General features: G+C 48.2%; 1 protein-coding gene across 4 annotated transcripts in view; it reads right to left on the reverse strand.

The window, feature by feature from the left end:
• LOC139259907 (collagen alpha-2(V) chain-like) overlaps nucleotides 1-12,919 on the reverse strand; it is a 516,763-nt gene that overhangs the window by 59,405 nt on the left and 444,439 nt on the right. For all 4 annotated transcript variants that reach the window (XM_070875841.1, XM_070875843.1, XM_070875842.1 and 1 more), the window contains 6 exons: nucleotides 8,896-8,940; nucleotides 8,704-8,802; nucleotides 2,512-2,619; nucleotides 2,356-2,409; nucleotides 1,435-1,488; nucleotides 1,197-1,250 (listed from right to left, as the gene is read on the reverse strand). In XM_070875841.1, coding sequence (XP_070731942.1) covers nucleotides 1,197-1,250; nucleotides 1,435-1,488; nucleotides 2,356-2,409; nucleotides 2,512-2,619; nucleotides 8,704-8,802; nucleotides 8,896-8,940 — 414 coding nt within the window. The remainder of the gene's footprint in view (nucleotides 1-1,196; nucleotides 1,251-1,434; nucleotides 1,489-2,355; nucleotides 2,410-2,511; nucleotides 2,620-8,703; nucleotides 8,803-8,895; nucleotides 8,941-12,919) is intronic.

The following is a 12,919-nucleotide window of genomic DNA, read 5'->3' on the forward strand; positions in this document are numbered from 1 at the left end:
ACTTAAGAAAATCGGCGCAGAGAAGCCATTGTTTTAGTGGAGCTGAAGACATGGCACCAGGGGCAGGGGGCCTTTTGGCCTGGGATAGCAGTGGCATCGGCACCGGCACCAGGGGTGGGGGGCTATTCGGCCCAGGATAGCAGTAGCACCAGGGGCGGGGGGCCATTCGGCCCAGGATAGCAGTGGACCCGGGGACGGGGGGCCATTCAGCCTGGGAAAGCAGCGGACCCGGGGGCAGGGGGCCATTCTACCTGGGAAAGCAGTGGACCCGGGGGCAGGGGGCCATTCTACCTGGGAAAGCAGTGGACCCGGGGACGGGGGGCCATTCGGCCCAGAATAGCAGTAGCACCAGGGGCGGGGGGCCATTCTGACTGGGATAGCAGTGGACCGGGGACGGGAGGCCATTCAGCCTGGGAAAGCAGCGGACCCGAGGACGGGGGGCCATTCTATCTGGGATAGCAGTGGACCCGGGGACAGGGGGCCATTCTACCTGGGAAAGCAGTGGACCCGGGGACAGGGGGCCATTCTACCTGGGAAAGCAGTGGACCCGGGGCTCTACAATTGCTTATGTTTTGCTGTATCTTGTATGTTTCACTTTGCAGCCTCAACCCTTCAGTGTGTACCTCGTTGCCCTGGCAACCTCAGTTTTTTGGCACAGACCTTAAACTCCACCCACAGAGCTTAAGGATAATCAGCGCTGCTCCAAAATGAAACTGGCAAAACTTGCAACTTTTTTTTGGCGCAGTCAGCCACTAAAAAATCGGATATACCTCTACAGCTGCGCCAAAAATTGGCATTGTGTAAAATTGGCCCCACATGTACAGTGTCTGCACTTATAACAGCGGAATTTCGCAGTTGGGGGAAACATCGGCAGTGCACCCTGTGATGACACACTTAGGACGGATTGGCAGCAGAGGAGCGGTAGTGGGGCGAGCGGGTCACCGCCGGGATACTGCAGGAGTGGAATTTTGATAATGGCGGCCATTAAACGAAAAGTCAGTGGCCATTATACTCCACAGCGTGGTCGCCAATTTCCGGTGTTAAACGGCCTTAAGGAACGGGGCAATTGCGGCCCCCTATAATTCATCTCTCTGGGCTCAGCTTAAAACTAGATCCCAGTGGTGAAAAGGTAATATTCCAACCCACAGCACTTTTCTGAAACACAGTTGCAATGTACATTTATAACTTTTACTTACAGTAGTTCCACGAGAGCCCAGCGGGCCAGGAGGTCCAATAGAGCCAGGTTCACCCTACATTTTGTTTTTGAAAAAAAGGTAGCTACTGTCAATAAGATAGAAATACACTAAAATCAAAATTCGAGTCCAAGCATAGCCTGCCCACTTTGTAATAAATGGTTCTTTGGCATCAGAAATGATCATGAGATGGTGCAATTTATGTAATATTTTACTTCAGGTGAATATGAATATAAATTACCTTATCGCCTGCAGGACCAGCAATACCAACTGGACCAGGAGAGCCAGGCAGACCCTGTTGCAAAAACATTGTAAAAAGAGAATAAGTCACACCACAACATTTGAACATTATAGACAATAATAGATGACAAGCGGAGCGGGCTGGGGGAGGGTAGAGTTCCTAGAAAATTTTTTACTCAAAGCCAGGAGGAGAGCAGAGGCTAGGCTGAGGATTTTCGCACAGGAAACCCAGAAGTAATGTCAGGAGGACTTTTACATTTTTTCAACATGTTTCCCGCCCGACAGCCATCCAGATTGGACAGTCTGGGGCTGACTACGGGAAGAGGGGTTTTCCATCCATTGGTACACCTCAGGGCCATTGCCAGCACTTCATAGGATTACATTGAATTTTACAGTGCAGAATCAGGCCATTCCGCCCAACTGGTCTATGCCGGTGTTTATGCTCTACACAAGCCTCCTCCCACCTTACTTCATCTCACCCTATCAACATATCATTCTATTCCTTTCTCCCTCATGTATTTATCTCGCCTCCACATAGTGGCCCCAGGAGGCAGCAGTATTATGGGCGGAATGAAGGAAAACCCACCGGTGACCAAGGGCTCACCCCCTATCACTGTTTATATGTGGCAAGTTAGGAAGAAGCAGACAGTAGTGATCCAAGCGGGGCAGGGGCGGGAATCCCGTTTGCAGTGGTGAGGTGACAGAAGGCAGCACTTTCCCGCCCTCTCTGTCACAATCCTGTCCCCATTTTCAATCCTCCTACCCCCAAATGTTTCTGCCTGAATAATAATTGTATTTCCAATATTTGTTTGTACAGCTGTTTACAATCCAGTTGTGAAGATAAGGAGCAGTTAACTGGTAACATCCTCTAATTGGTTTAAAATATAAAAAGAACAAAGAGTAAAATGAAGAGTTTACTTACTCGAGCACCATCATTACCCGGATTGCCTTCAGATCCTTTACCACCTGCAATACCCTGTCATATGAAAATAGATATTATTAGACAGGAACTAGGCACCAAATAATTTGGATGAACTATGTATGCATATATTCAATGTAGGTTCAGATGTTTGCTTACTCTGTCACCCTTAGGACCTGAAGGACCAGAGGCTCCTCGTTCCCCTGGCATTCCCTGAAGGCCGGGAGGACCTGGGTCTCCAAGAGTACCAGTAGGTCCAGGAAGACCCTAAAATTAAAGATACAAATCACCAAAATGCAGTGTTTCTTACGTCAAGTGATTATTAGGATATTAAAAAACAGGGTAACTTTTGATGTATTTACTTGCAGGTCAGTTAACGCAGAAGTCTCTTAACAAAGTCATTAAATAATTAGACATACTTCCTTTTTGTGTTTTATGTTAAAGATTTGCTACACATTTTGCCATCATGTCATCTTGAGACCAATATAATAACACACTTCAAATTAAAATGAGCTCATTACGAGTAAGATGATGAATTCCAATTGGTACAATGAGTAAAGTCTGTTCTGAATCAGTTAATCTCAACTGGGGCAAGGTGGTAATTCTACATTGGCCTTAGCATCTCTGGGCTAGGAAAGGAAAAAACATATCAGCAAGGATTCCCCATTTCTTAAAACATTGTCAAGTAACTATTGCAGTAAAGTGTATGTATATGGATATCATGTGACAACAGGATTGGGCTCAGCTGTGATGCCTCATGCCATCATTCACTGAGATCAGCATCGAGGAGGCTCAAGCACGTGGGGAGATCCCGTCCGAACTGACCCCCGTCCGGACGGAATTCCTCATCGGCGCCAAACCCCGGAACCTCCCTCGGGGGCCGGCGCCTCACAACTTGAGCCGCCTCGGGGAAATCCCCTCCGTGCCTTTCAGTTCCGCGCGGAGGGGTTTCCTGTACGGGCTGCTCCTGCACACCCTCAACTTTGCCATCCTCGCCGGCCGTCCGGACACGCCATGGCGTACCATCTTACCGTCCGGAGGAGGCGGGGGTCCCCGATGGAGGGCACTCTACGCAGGGGTCCTCCCACTATTCATCGGGGACTTGGCCTGGAGGGTGGTGCACGGAGCAGTGCCGTGCAACAAATTTTTAAGCCGGTTCACGGACTCCCAGGCCGCCTGCAATTTCTGCGGTCTGGAGGAGTCCGTGTTCCATGTTTTTATGGAGTGCACAAGGTTGCAGCCCCTGTTCCATTATTTGAAGGGGCTGCTCCTGAAATTCTGGCTGCACTTCAGTCCCACTCTCCTGATCTTTGGGCACCCTGTGCGGAGGGGAGCGGGTAGGTCCGAAGGCCTCCTCGTAGGACTGCTCCTGGGCACGGCCAAGGGTGCCATCAGCCGGTCCAGGCAGCGGGCGGTCGAGGGGGTCGTTCAACCTGACTGCCTGCCTCTCTTCCGCTCTTACATCCGGTCCAGGGTGTCCTTGGAGATGGAGCACGCGGTGTCCACCGGTACGCTCGCGGCCTTCCGCGAGAGGTGGGCACCGGAGGGACTGGAGTGCATCATCACGCCCGGCAACCAAATTTTAATTTGATTTTACGTTTTTTAAGTTTAATTTGTTTTAATTGCCGGTGCTTTTAGTGTTCCCCTCTCCTTTTATAGGGGGCACGGAAAAAAGGAAAAATTTGATTTTAGTGCCCCAAAAAAAAAACCACAAAAAAAAAAAAAAAAAAAGGGGCCTTGTAAATGTCTTGTGTGTGTCATCCAGGTCGGGTGGCACGGATACATGTTTTATGTTTTCACAGGTAAACTCAAAAGAGTTTCACTGAGATCAGCATCGAGGAGGCTCAAGCACGTGGGGAGATCCCGTTCGAACTGACCCCCGTCCGGACGGAATTCCTCATCGGCGCCAAACCCCGGAACCTCCCTCGGGGGCCGGCGCCTCACAACTTGAGCCGCCTCGGGGAAATCCCCTCCGTGCCTTTCAGTTCCGCGCGGAGGGGTTTCCTGTACGGGCTGCTCCTGCACACCCTCAACTTTGCCATCCTCGCCGGCCGTCCGGACACGCCATGGCGTACCATCTTACCGTCCGGAGGAGGCGGGGGTCCCCGATGGAGGGCACTCTACGCAGGGGTCCTCCCACTATTCATCGGGGACTTGGCCTGGAGGGTGGTGCACGGAGCAGTGCCGTGCAACAAATTTTTAAGCCGGTTCACGGACTCCCAGGCCGCCTGCAATTTCTGCGGTCTGGAGGAGTCCGTGTTCCATGTTTTTATGGAGTGCACAAGGTTGCAGCCCCTGTTCCATTATTTGAAGGGGCTGCTCCTGAAATTCTGGCTGCACTTCAGTCCCACTCTCCTGATCTTTGGGCACCCTGTGCGGAGGGGAGCGGGTAGGTCCGAAGGCCTCCTCGTAGGACTGCTCCTGGGCACGGCCAAGGGTGCCATCAGCCGGTCCAGGCAGCGGGCGGTCGAGGGGGTCGTTCAACCTGACTGCCTGCCTCTCTTCCGCTCTTACATCTGGTCCAGGGTGTCCTTGGAGATGGAGCACGCGGTGTCCACCGGTACGCTCGCGGCCTTCCGCGAGAGGTGGGCACCGGAGGGACTGGAGTGCATCATCACGCCCGGCAACCAAATTTTAATTTGATTTTACGTTTTTAAGTTTAATTTGTTTTAATTGCCGGTGCTTTTAGTGTCCCCCTTCCCTTTTATAGGGGGCACTGGGGAAAATTGTGATTTTAGTGCCCAAAAAAAAACCAAAAAAAGAAAAACACAAAAAAAAAAACACAAAAAAGGGGGGGGAAAAAAAAGGGCCTTGTAAATGTCTGGAGTGTCACCCAGGTCGGGTGGCACCGTTTAATGTTTTATGTTTTCACAGGTAAACTCAAAAGAGTTTCACTGAGATCAGCATCGAGGAGGCTCAAGCACGTGGGGAGATCCCGTCCGAACTGACCCCCGTCCGGACGGAATTCCTCATCGGCGCCAAACCCCGGAACCTCCCTCGGGGGCCGGCGCCTCACAACTTGAGCCGCCTCGGGGAAATCCCCTCCGTGCCTTTCAGTTCCGCGCGGAGGGGTTTCCTGTACGGGCTGCTCCTGCACACCCTCAACTTTGCCATCCTCGCCGGCCGTCCGGACACGCCATGGCGTACCATCTTGCCGTCCGGAGGAGGCGGGGGTCCCCGATGGAGGGCACTCTACGCAGGGGTCCTCCCACTATTCATCGGGGACTTGGCCTGGAGGGTGGTGCACGGAGCAGTGCCGTGCAACAAATTTTTAAGCCGGTTCACGGACTCCCAGGCCGCCTGCAATTTCTGCGGTCTGGAGGAGTCCGTGTTCCATGTTTTTATGGAGTGCACAAGGTTGCAGCCCCTGTTCCACTATTTGAAGGGGCTGCTCCTGAAATTCTGGCTGCACTTCAGTCCCACTCTCCTGATCTTTGGGCACCCTGTGCGGAGGGGAGCGGGTAGGTCCGAAGGCCTCCTCGTAGGACTGCTCCTGGGCACGGCCAAGGGTGCCATCAGCCGGTCCAGGCAGCGGGCGGTCGAGGGGGTCGTTCAACCTGACTGCCTGCCTCTCTTCCGCTCTTACATCCGGTCCAGGGTGTCCTTGGAGATGGAGCACGCGGTGTCCACCGGTACGCTCGCGGCCTTCCGCGAGAGGTGGGCACCGGAGGGACTGGAGTGCATCATCACGCCCGGCAACCAAATTTTAATTTGATTTTACGTTTTTTAAGTTTAATTTGTTTTAATTGCCGGTGCTTTTAGTGTCCCCCTCTCCTTTTATAGGGGGCACGGAAAAAAGGAAAAATTTGATTTTAGTGCCCCAAAAAAAAAACCACAAAAAAAAACAAAAAAAAAAAAAGGGGCCTTGTAAATGTCTTGTGTGTGTCATCCAGGTCGGGTGGCACGGATACATGTTTTATGTTTTCACAGGTAAACTCAAAAGAGTTTCACTGAGATCAGCATCGAGGAGGCTCAAGCACGTGGGGAGATCCCGTCCGAACTGACCCCCGTCCGGACGGAATTCCTCATCGGCGCCAAACCCCGGAACCTCCCTCGGGGGCCGGCGCCTCACAACTTGAGCCGCCTCGGGGAAATCCCCTCCGTGCCTTTCAGTTCCGCGCGGAGGGGTTTCCTGTACGGGCTGCTCCTGCACACCCTCAACTTTGCCATCCTCGCCGGCCGTCCGGACACGCCATGGCGTACCATCTTGCCGTCCGGAGGAGGCGGGGGTCCCCGATGGAGGGCACTCTACGCAGGGGTCCTCCCACTATTCATCGGGGACTTGGCCTGGAGGGTGGTGCAGAGAGCAGTGCCGTGCAACAAATTTTTAAGCCGGTTCACGGACTCCCAGGCCGCCTGCAATTTCTGCGGTCTGGAAGAGTCCGTGTTCCATGTTTTTATGGAATGCACAAGGTTGCAGCCCCTGTTTTATTATTTGAAGGGGCTGCTCCTGAAATTCTGGCTGCACTTCAGTCCCACTCTCCTGATCTTTGGGCACCCTGTGCGGAGGGGAGCGGGTAGGTCCGAAGGCCTCCTCGTAGGACTGCTCCTGGGCATGGCCAAGGGTGCCATCAGCCGGTCCAGGCAGCGGGCGGTCGAGGGGGTCGTTCAACCTGACTGCCTGCCTCTCTTCCGCTCTTACATCCGGTCCAGGGTGTCCTTGGAGATGGAGCACGCAGTGTCCACCGGTACGCGCGCGGCCTTCCGCGAGAGGTGGGCACCGGAGGGACTGGAGTGCATCATCACGCCCGGCAACCAAATTTTAATTTGATTTTACGTTTTAAAGTTTAATTTGTTTTAATTGCCGGTGCTTTTAGTGTCCCCTTCCCTTTTATAGGGGGCACTGGAAAAATGTGATTTTAGCGCCCAAAAAAAAACCCCAAAAAAAATGAAAAACACAAAAAAAAAAAAAAAAAAGGAAAAAAGGGCCTTGTAAATGTCTGGTGTGTCACCCAGGTCGGGTGGCACGGTTTAATGTTTTATGTTTTTGCAGGTGAACTCCAAAAAGAGTTTCACTGAGATCAGCATCGAGGAGGCTCAAGCACGTGGGGAGATCCCGTCCGAACTGACCCCCGTCCGGACGGAATTCCTCATCGGCGCCAAACCCCGGAACCTCCCTCGGGGGCCGGCGCCTCACAACTTGAGCCGCCTCGGGGAAATCCCCTCCGTGCCTTTCAGTTCCGCGCGGAGGGGTTTCCTGTACGGGCTGCTCCTGCACACCCTCAACTTTGCCATCCTCACCGTCCGTCCGGACACGCCATGGCGTACCATCTTGCCGTCCGGAGGAGGCAGGGGTCCCCGATAGAGGGCACTCTACGCAGGGGTCCTCCCACTATTCATCGGGGACTTGGCCTGGAGGGTGGTGCACGGAGCAGTGCCGTGCAACAAATTTTTAAGCCGGTTCACGGACTCCCAGGCCGCCTGCAATTTCTGCGGTCTGGAAGAGTCCGTGTTCCATGTTTTTATGGAATGCACGAGGTTGCAGCCCCTGTTTTATTATTTGAAGGGGCTGCTCCTGAAATTCTGGCTGCACTTCAGTCCCACTCTCCTGATCTTTGGGCACCCTGTGCGGAGGGGAGTGGGTAGGTCCGAAAGCCTCCTTGTCGGACTGCTCCTGGGCACGGCCAAGGGTGCCATCAGCCGGTCCAGGCAGCGGGCGGTCGAGGGGGTCGTTCAACCTGACTGCCTGCCTCTCTTCCGCTCTTACATCCGGTCCAGGGTGTCCTTGGAGATGGAGCACGCGGTGTCCACCGGTACGCTCGCGGCCTTCCGCGAGAGGTGGGCACCGGAGGTACTGGAGTGCATCATCACGCCCGGCAACCAAATTTTAATTTGATTTTACGTTTTAAAGTTTAATTTGTTTTAATTGCCGGTGCTTTTAGTGTCCCCCTCCCCTTTTATAGGGGGCACTGGAAAAAATTTGATTTTAGCGCCCAAAAAAAAAACAAAAAAAAAAAGAAAAACACAATGAAAAACCACAAAAAAAGAAAAAAAGGGCCTTGTAAATGTCTGCTGTGTCATCCAGGGCGGGTGGCACGGTTTAATGTTTTTTTGTTTTACAGGTAGACTCTAAAAGAGTTTCACTGAGGTCACATATGCAAAATGGCCATTTGGGTGAGGTACAAGAGAGTTAGTACCAGCTGTGGAACCCTGGCATGACTAGCGTCAGGAGAGGAGGGGAGAAAGTTAGGAGGAAAACTTGCATTTATATTACACTGTACCATGTCCGCGAACATCCCAAACTGCTTCCCTCCAATTAATTACTGTTTACAGTGTAGTCACTGTTGTTGTATAGGCAAAGAGTGAGAAGATAAATCAAAACTGACTGATGTTATCAGTGTTTCATAATACCTTAGCTCCATCTTTGCCAGCAGCACCTGGAATACCTCTTGGACCTTGAAGACCGGGGGGACCAGGCAAACCACGCTCACCTGGAATGCCACGTTCACCCTACAATAGTTCATCATATAATATAATATCAGAAATGCACTGTGTTATCTCAACACATCCATATGTTTTACATTAACTTTCAATTATACTTACTCTTGGACCTATTTGACCTAATGGACCAAGGTCACCTGGGATGCCCTGTCAAGAGATAAATTCAAACAAAAAGGATGTGAGAACTTTTTCATTTGCAACATACTATTTTCTAATATTCTTCTTCTCTGTAAAATAAAATACTTTACTCTGTATACTTTCAGAAGTGGAGTTTTAAAAGCTTGTGCTAATTTCTTTTAAGTCCTGTATCATGAGGAGTATATTGCAAGAAGATGATGAATAAAAAAAATCAATAATTCCAATTAATAGACTAATCTTTGTTAATGATTTTTTTTTTGAATTTCTGTTGGCTAAATGTCATGTGCTCTGGAAATGTATTCAGGACAGTTAAAGATTATACAATAGGACCAGCTGACTCTTCACACTGGTATTCAAATTCTCAATTTTATCCATGTCCTGTTCTAAAAGGATATGAATAAATAAGCCTTACATAAACCAGTCTCCAGTGAATTCTGAATCTACAGAATGCCACAGAATTATTCACTGAATTTGTAATAATAGAAAAAGAATGTCCGATCTAGTAAAGTTCAATTTTTATTCTAATGTTGTTATGCTTCCAGGCTCCGAAAGCCACCCTGATTAGTCAGAGTTGGCAGATAGTAGAAAACATGGCTGCTGCTTGCCCTAGCTACTTTGAGATATTCATAGCTGGCTTGCAGTCCCAAGTAGCAGCTTTTGCCTCTGTTTAGCTTAAGTTTGTGTAGGTGCAGGCCAAGATAAAACAAAGTTCCTCATGGCCAAATGCCTGTTTTGTAGCCAGTGAATTTCGAAGCTCCCAGCTGATGTGGGTCTCAGGCACTAAGTCTGGGGTCTGGTGATCTGAGTCCTGGATCATTTGGTTAATTTGCAATGTTCAGTATTCCAAAATTATGCCTGATTCAGCAGAATGCATGGGGACATCACTCCAAGATAAAGAATAGTAAAAACTCAGGCAAGAACATAAAACATTCAAGAAAAAGTAATTGTTTCAATAGTCAAAAAAAGACAGCAGAGAATGGTCATATGTGAGAAAAGATAAAGAAAGTCAAGAAAGAATTAATTTATTGAATGTGGAAGAATAGATTAAATGACAATTTATTATGAAACAGAAGAAACAGAGAATAAATTATTAAAAATGATGAAGCAAGTTGAACCAAAGTAAGGCCCACAAACTCTTACTACAGCCTCTCCTTAAATGGTAAAACGTGTTATTTTATAATATAACTGTCACCAGACAGGGTCAGATTCAATAGAGTTCACCTCTTGTCATCTGTCTTCCCAATCTGCTTATGTTAGATAAAGAGCAATGTAGGAATATCATCGCCTCCAAGTTCCCATCCAAGTTATGCACTTTCCATTTGGACCTGTATTGTCATTTCCTCATCAAAACTGGACCTAATTCCAGGAATTCCCGATGTGACACTATAGTGGCAACCACATCACCAAACTGCAGTCGTTCAAGAAACAGGCCCAGCACCACCATTTCAGGGCAACTGGAGAGATGACAAATGCAACATTGTCAGCATCAATTATATCCCAAGAACAAATAAGAAATATATTAAATGTTCTTATTAGACTGAGTTATACACAATGGGGCCAAGTTTCGGCCTGAGTTGCTCCTGTTTTTTTGGAGCAACTGGTTCAGAATGGAGTATCTTAGAAATTGCAATTCTCGGCATTTAGTTTGCTCCAATTCTAGTCAGTTCGAACAGTTTCAGTTTGGAACAGAATTTTTTTTTCCAAAAGGGGGCGTGTCAGGCCATTTACGCCCGTTTTGAAAGTTTAGGCAGTGAAAACTTACTCCAAACTAACTTAGAATGGAGTAAGTGTAGATTTTTGTACGCTCAGAAAAACCTTGCCTACACTTAGAAAATCAGGCGTAGGTTACAAATCAGGCGTAGGGAATGGGGGCGGTGGGGTTTAAAAGGAAGTTTACAAACATTAAACACTTCAGTTTTACAAATAAAGAGCCATCATCAATAATAAATGATAAATACATCAATAAATCAACCAATAAATCAATCAAAAAAAATTAATAAAAAATTAAAAAATAAATAAATAAAACATACATAAGAACATAAGACCATAAGAATTAGGAACAGGAGTAGGCCATCTAGCCCCTTGAGCCTGCTCCACTATTCAAAAAGATCATGGCTGATCATGGCTGATCTGGCCGTGGACTCAGCTCCACTTACCCGCCCGCTCCCCATAACCCTTAATTCCCTTATTGGTTAAAAATCTATCTATCTGTGATTTGAATACATTCAATTAGCTAGCCTCAACTGCTTCCTTGGGCAGAGAATTCCACAGATTCACAACCCTCTGGGAGAAGAAATTCCTTCTCAACTCGGTTTTAAATTGGCTCCGCCGTATTTTGAGGCTGTGCCCCCTAGTTCTAGTCTCCCCAACCAGTGGAAACAACCTCTCTGCCTCTATCTTGTCTATCCCTTTCATTATTTTAAATGTTTCTATAAGATCACCCCTCATCCTTCTGAACTCCAACGAGTAAAGACCCAGTCTACTCAATCTATCATCATAAGGTAACCCCCTCATCTCCAGAATCAGCCTAGTGAATCGTCTCTGTACCCCCTCCAAGGCTAGTATATCCTTCCTTAAGTAAGGTGACCAAAACTGCATGCAGTACTCCAGGTGCGGCCTCATCAATACCCTATACAGTTGCAGCAGGACCTCCCTGCTTTTGTACTCCATCCTTCTCGCAATGAAGGCCAACATTCCATTCGCCTTCCTGATTACCTGCTGCATCTGCAAACTAACTTTTTGGGATTCATGCACAAGGACCCCCAGGTCCCTTTGCACCGCAGCATGTTGTAATTTCTCCCCATTCAAATAATATTCCCTTTTACTGTTTTTTTTTCCAAGGTGGATGACCTCACATTTTCCGACATTGTATTCCATCTGCCAAACCTTAGCCCATTCGCTTAACCTATCTAAATCTCTTTGCAGCCTCTCTGTGTCCTCTACACAACCCGCTTTCCCACTAATCTTTGTGTCATCTGCAAATTTTGTTACACTACACTCTGTCCCCTCTTCCATGTCATCTATGTATATTGTAAGCAGTTGTGGTCCCAGCACCGATCCCTGTGGCACACCACTAACCACCGATTTCCAACCCAAAAAGGACCCAGTTATCCCGACTCTCTGCTTTCTGTTTGCCAGCCAATTCTCTATCCATGCTAATACATTTCCTCTGACTCCACGTACCTTTATCTTCTGCAGTAACCTTTTGTGTGGCACCTTATCGAATTCCTTTTGGAAATCTAAATACACCACATCCATCGGTACAACTCTATCCACCATGCTCGTTATATCCTCAAAGAATTCCAGTAAATTAGTTTAACATGATTTCCCCATCATGAATCCATGTATTGTCTGCTTGATTGCACTATTCCTATCTAGATGTCTCGCTATTTCTTCCTTAATGATAGCTTCAAGCATTTTCCCCACTACAGATGTTAAACTAACCGATCTATAGTTATCTGCATTTTGTCTGCCCCCTTTTTTAAACAGAGGCGTTACATTAGCTGCTTTCCAATCCGCTGGTACTCCCCAGAGTCCAGAGAATTTTGGTAGATTATAACGAATGCATCTGATATAACTTCCGCCATCTCTTTTAATACCCTGGGATGCATTTCATCAGGACCAGGGGACTTGTCTACCTTGAGATCCATTAGCCTGTCCAGCACTACCCCGCTAGTGATAGTGATTGTCTCAAGGTCCTCCCTTCCCACATTCCCACATGACCAGCAATTTTTGGCATGGTTTTTGTGTCTTCCACTGTGAAGACCGAAGCAAAATAATTGTTTCAGGTCTCAGCCATTTCCACATTTCCCATTATTAAATTCCCCTTCTCATCTTCTAAGGGACCAACATTTACTTTATTCACTCTTTTCCGTTTTATATATCAGTAAAAGCTTTTACTATCTGTTTTTATGTTTTGCGCAAGTTTACCTTCGTAATCTATCTTTCCTTTCTTTATTGCTTTCTTAGTCATTCTTTGCTGTCTTTT

Source organism: Pristiophorus japonicus, chromosome 3, assembly GCF_044704955.1.
Source record: "Pristiophorus japonicus isolate sPriJap1 chromosome 3, sPriJap1.hap1, whole genome shotgun sequence".
Taxonomy (NCBI): domain Eukaryota; kingdom Metazoa; phylum Chordata; class Chondrichthyes; family Pristiophoridae; genus Pristiophorus; species Pristiophorus japonicus.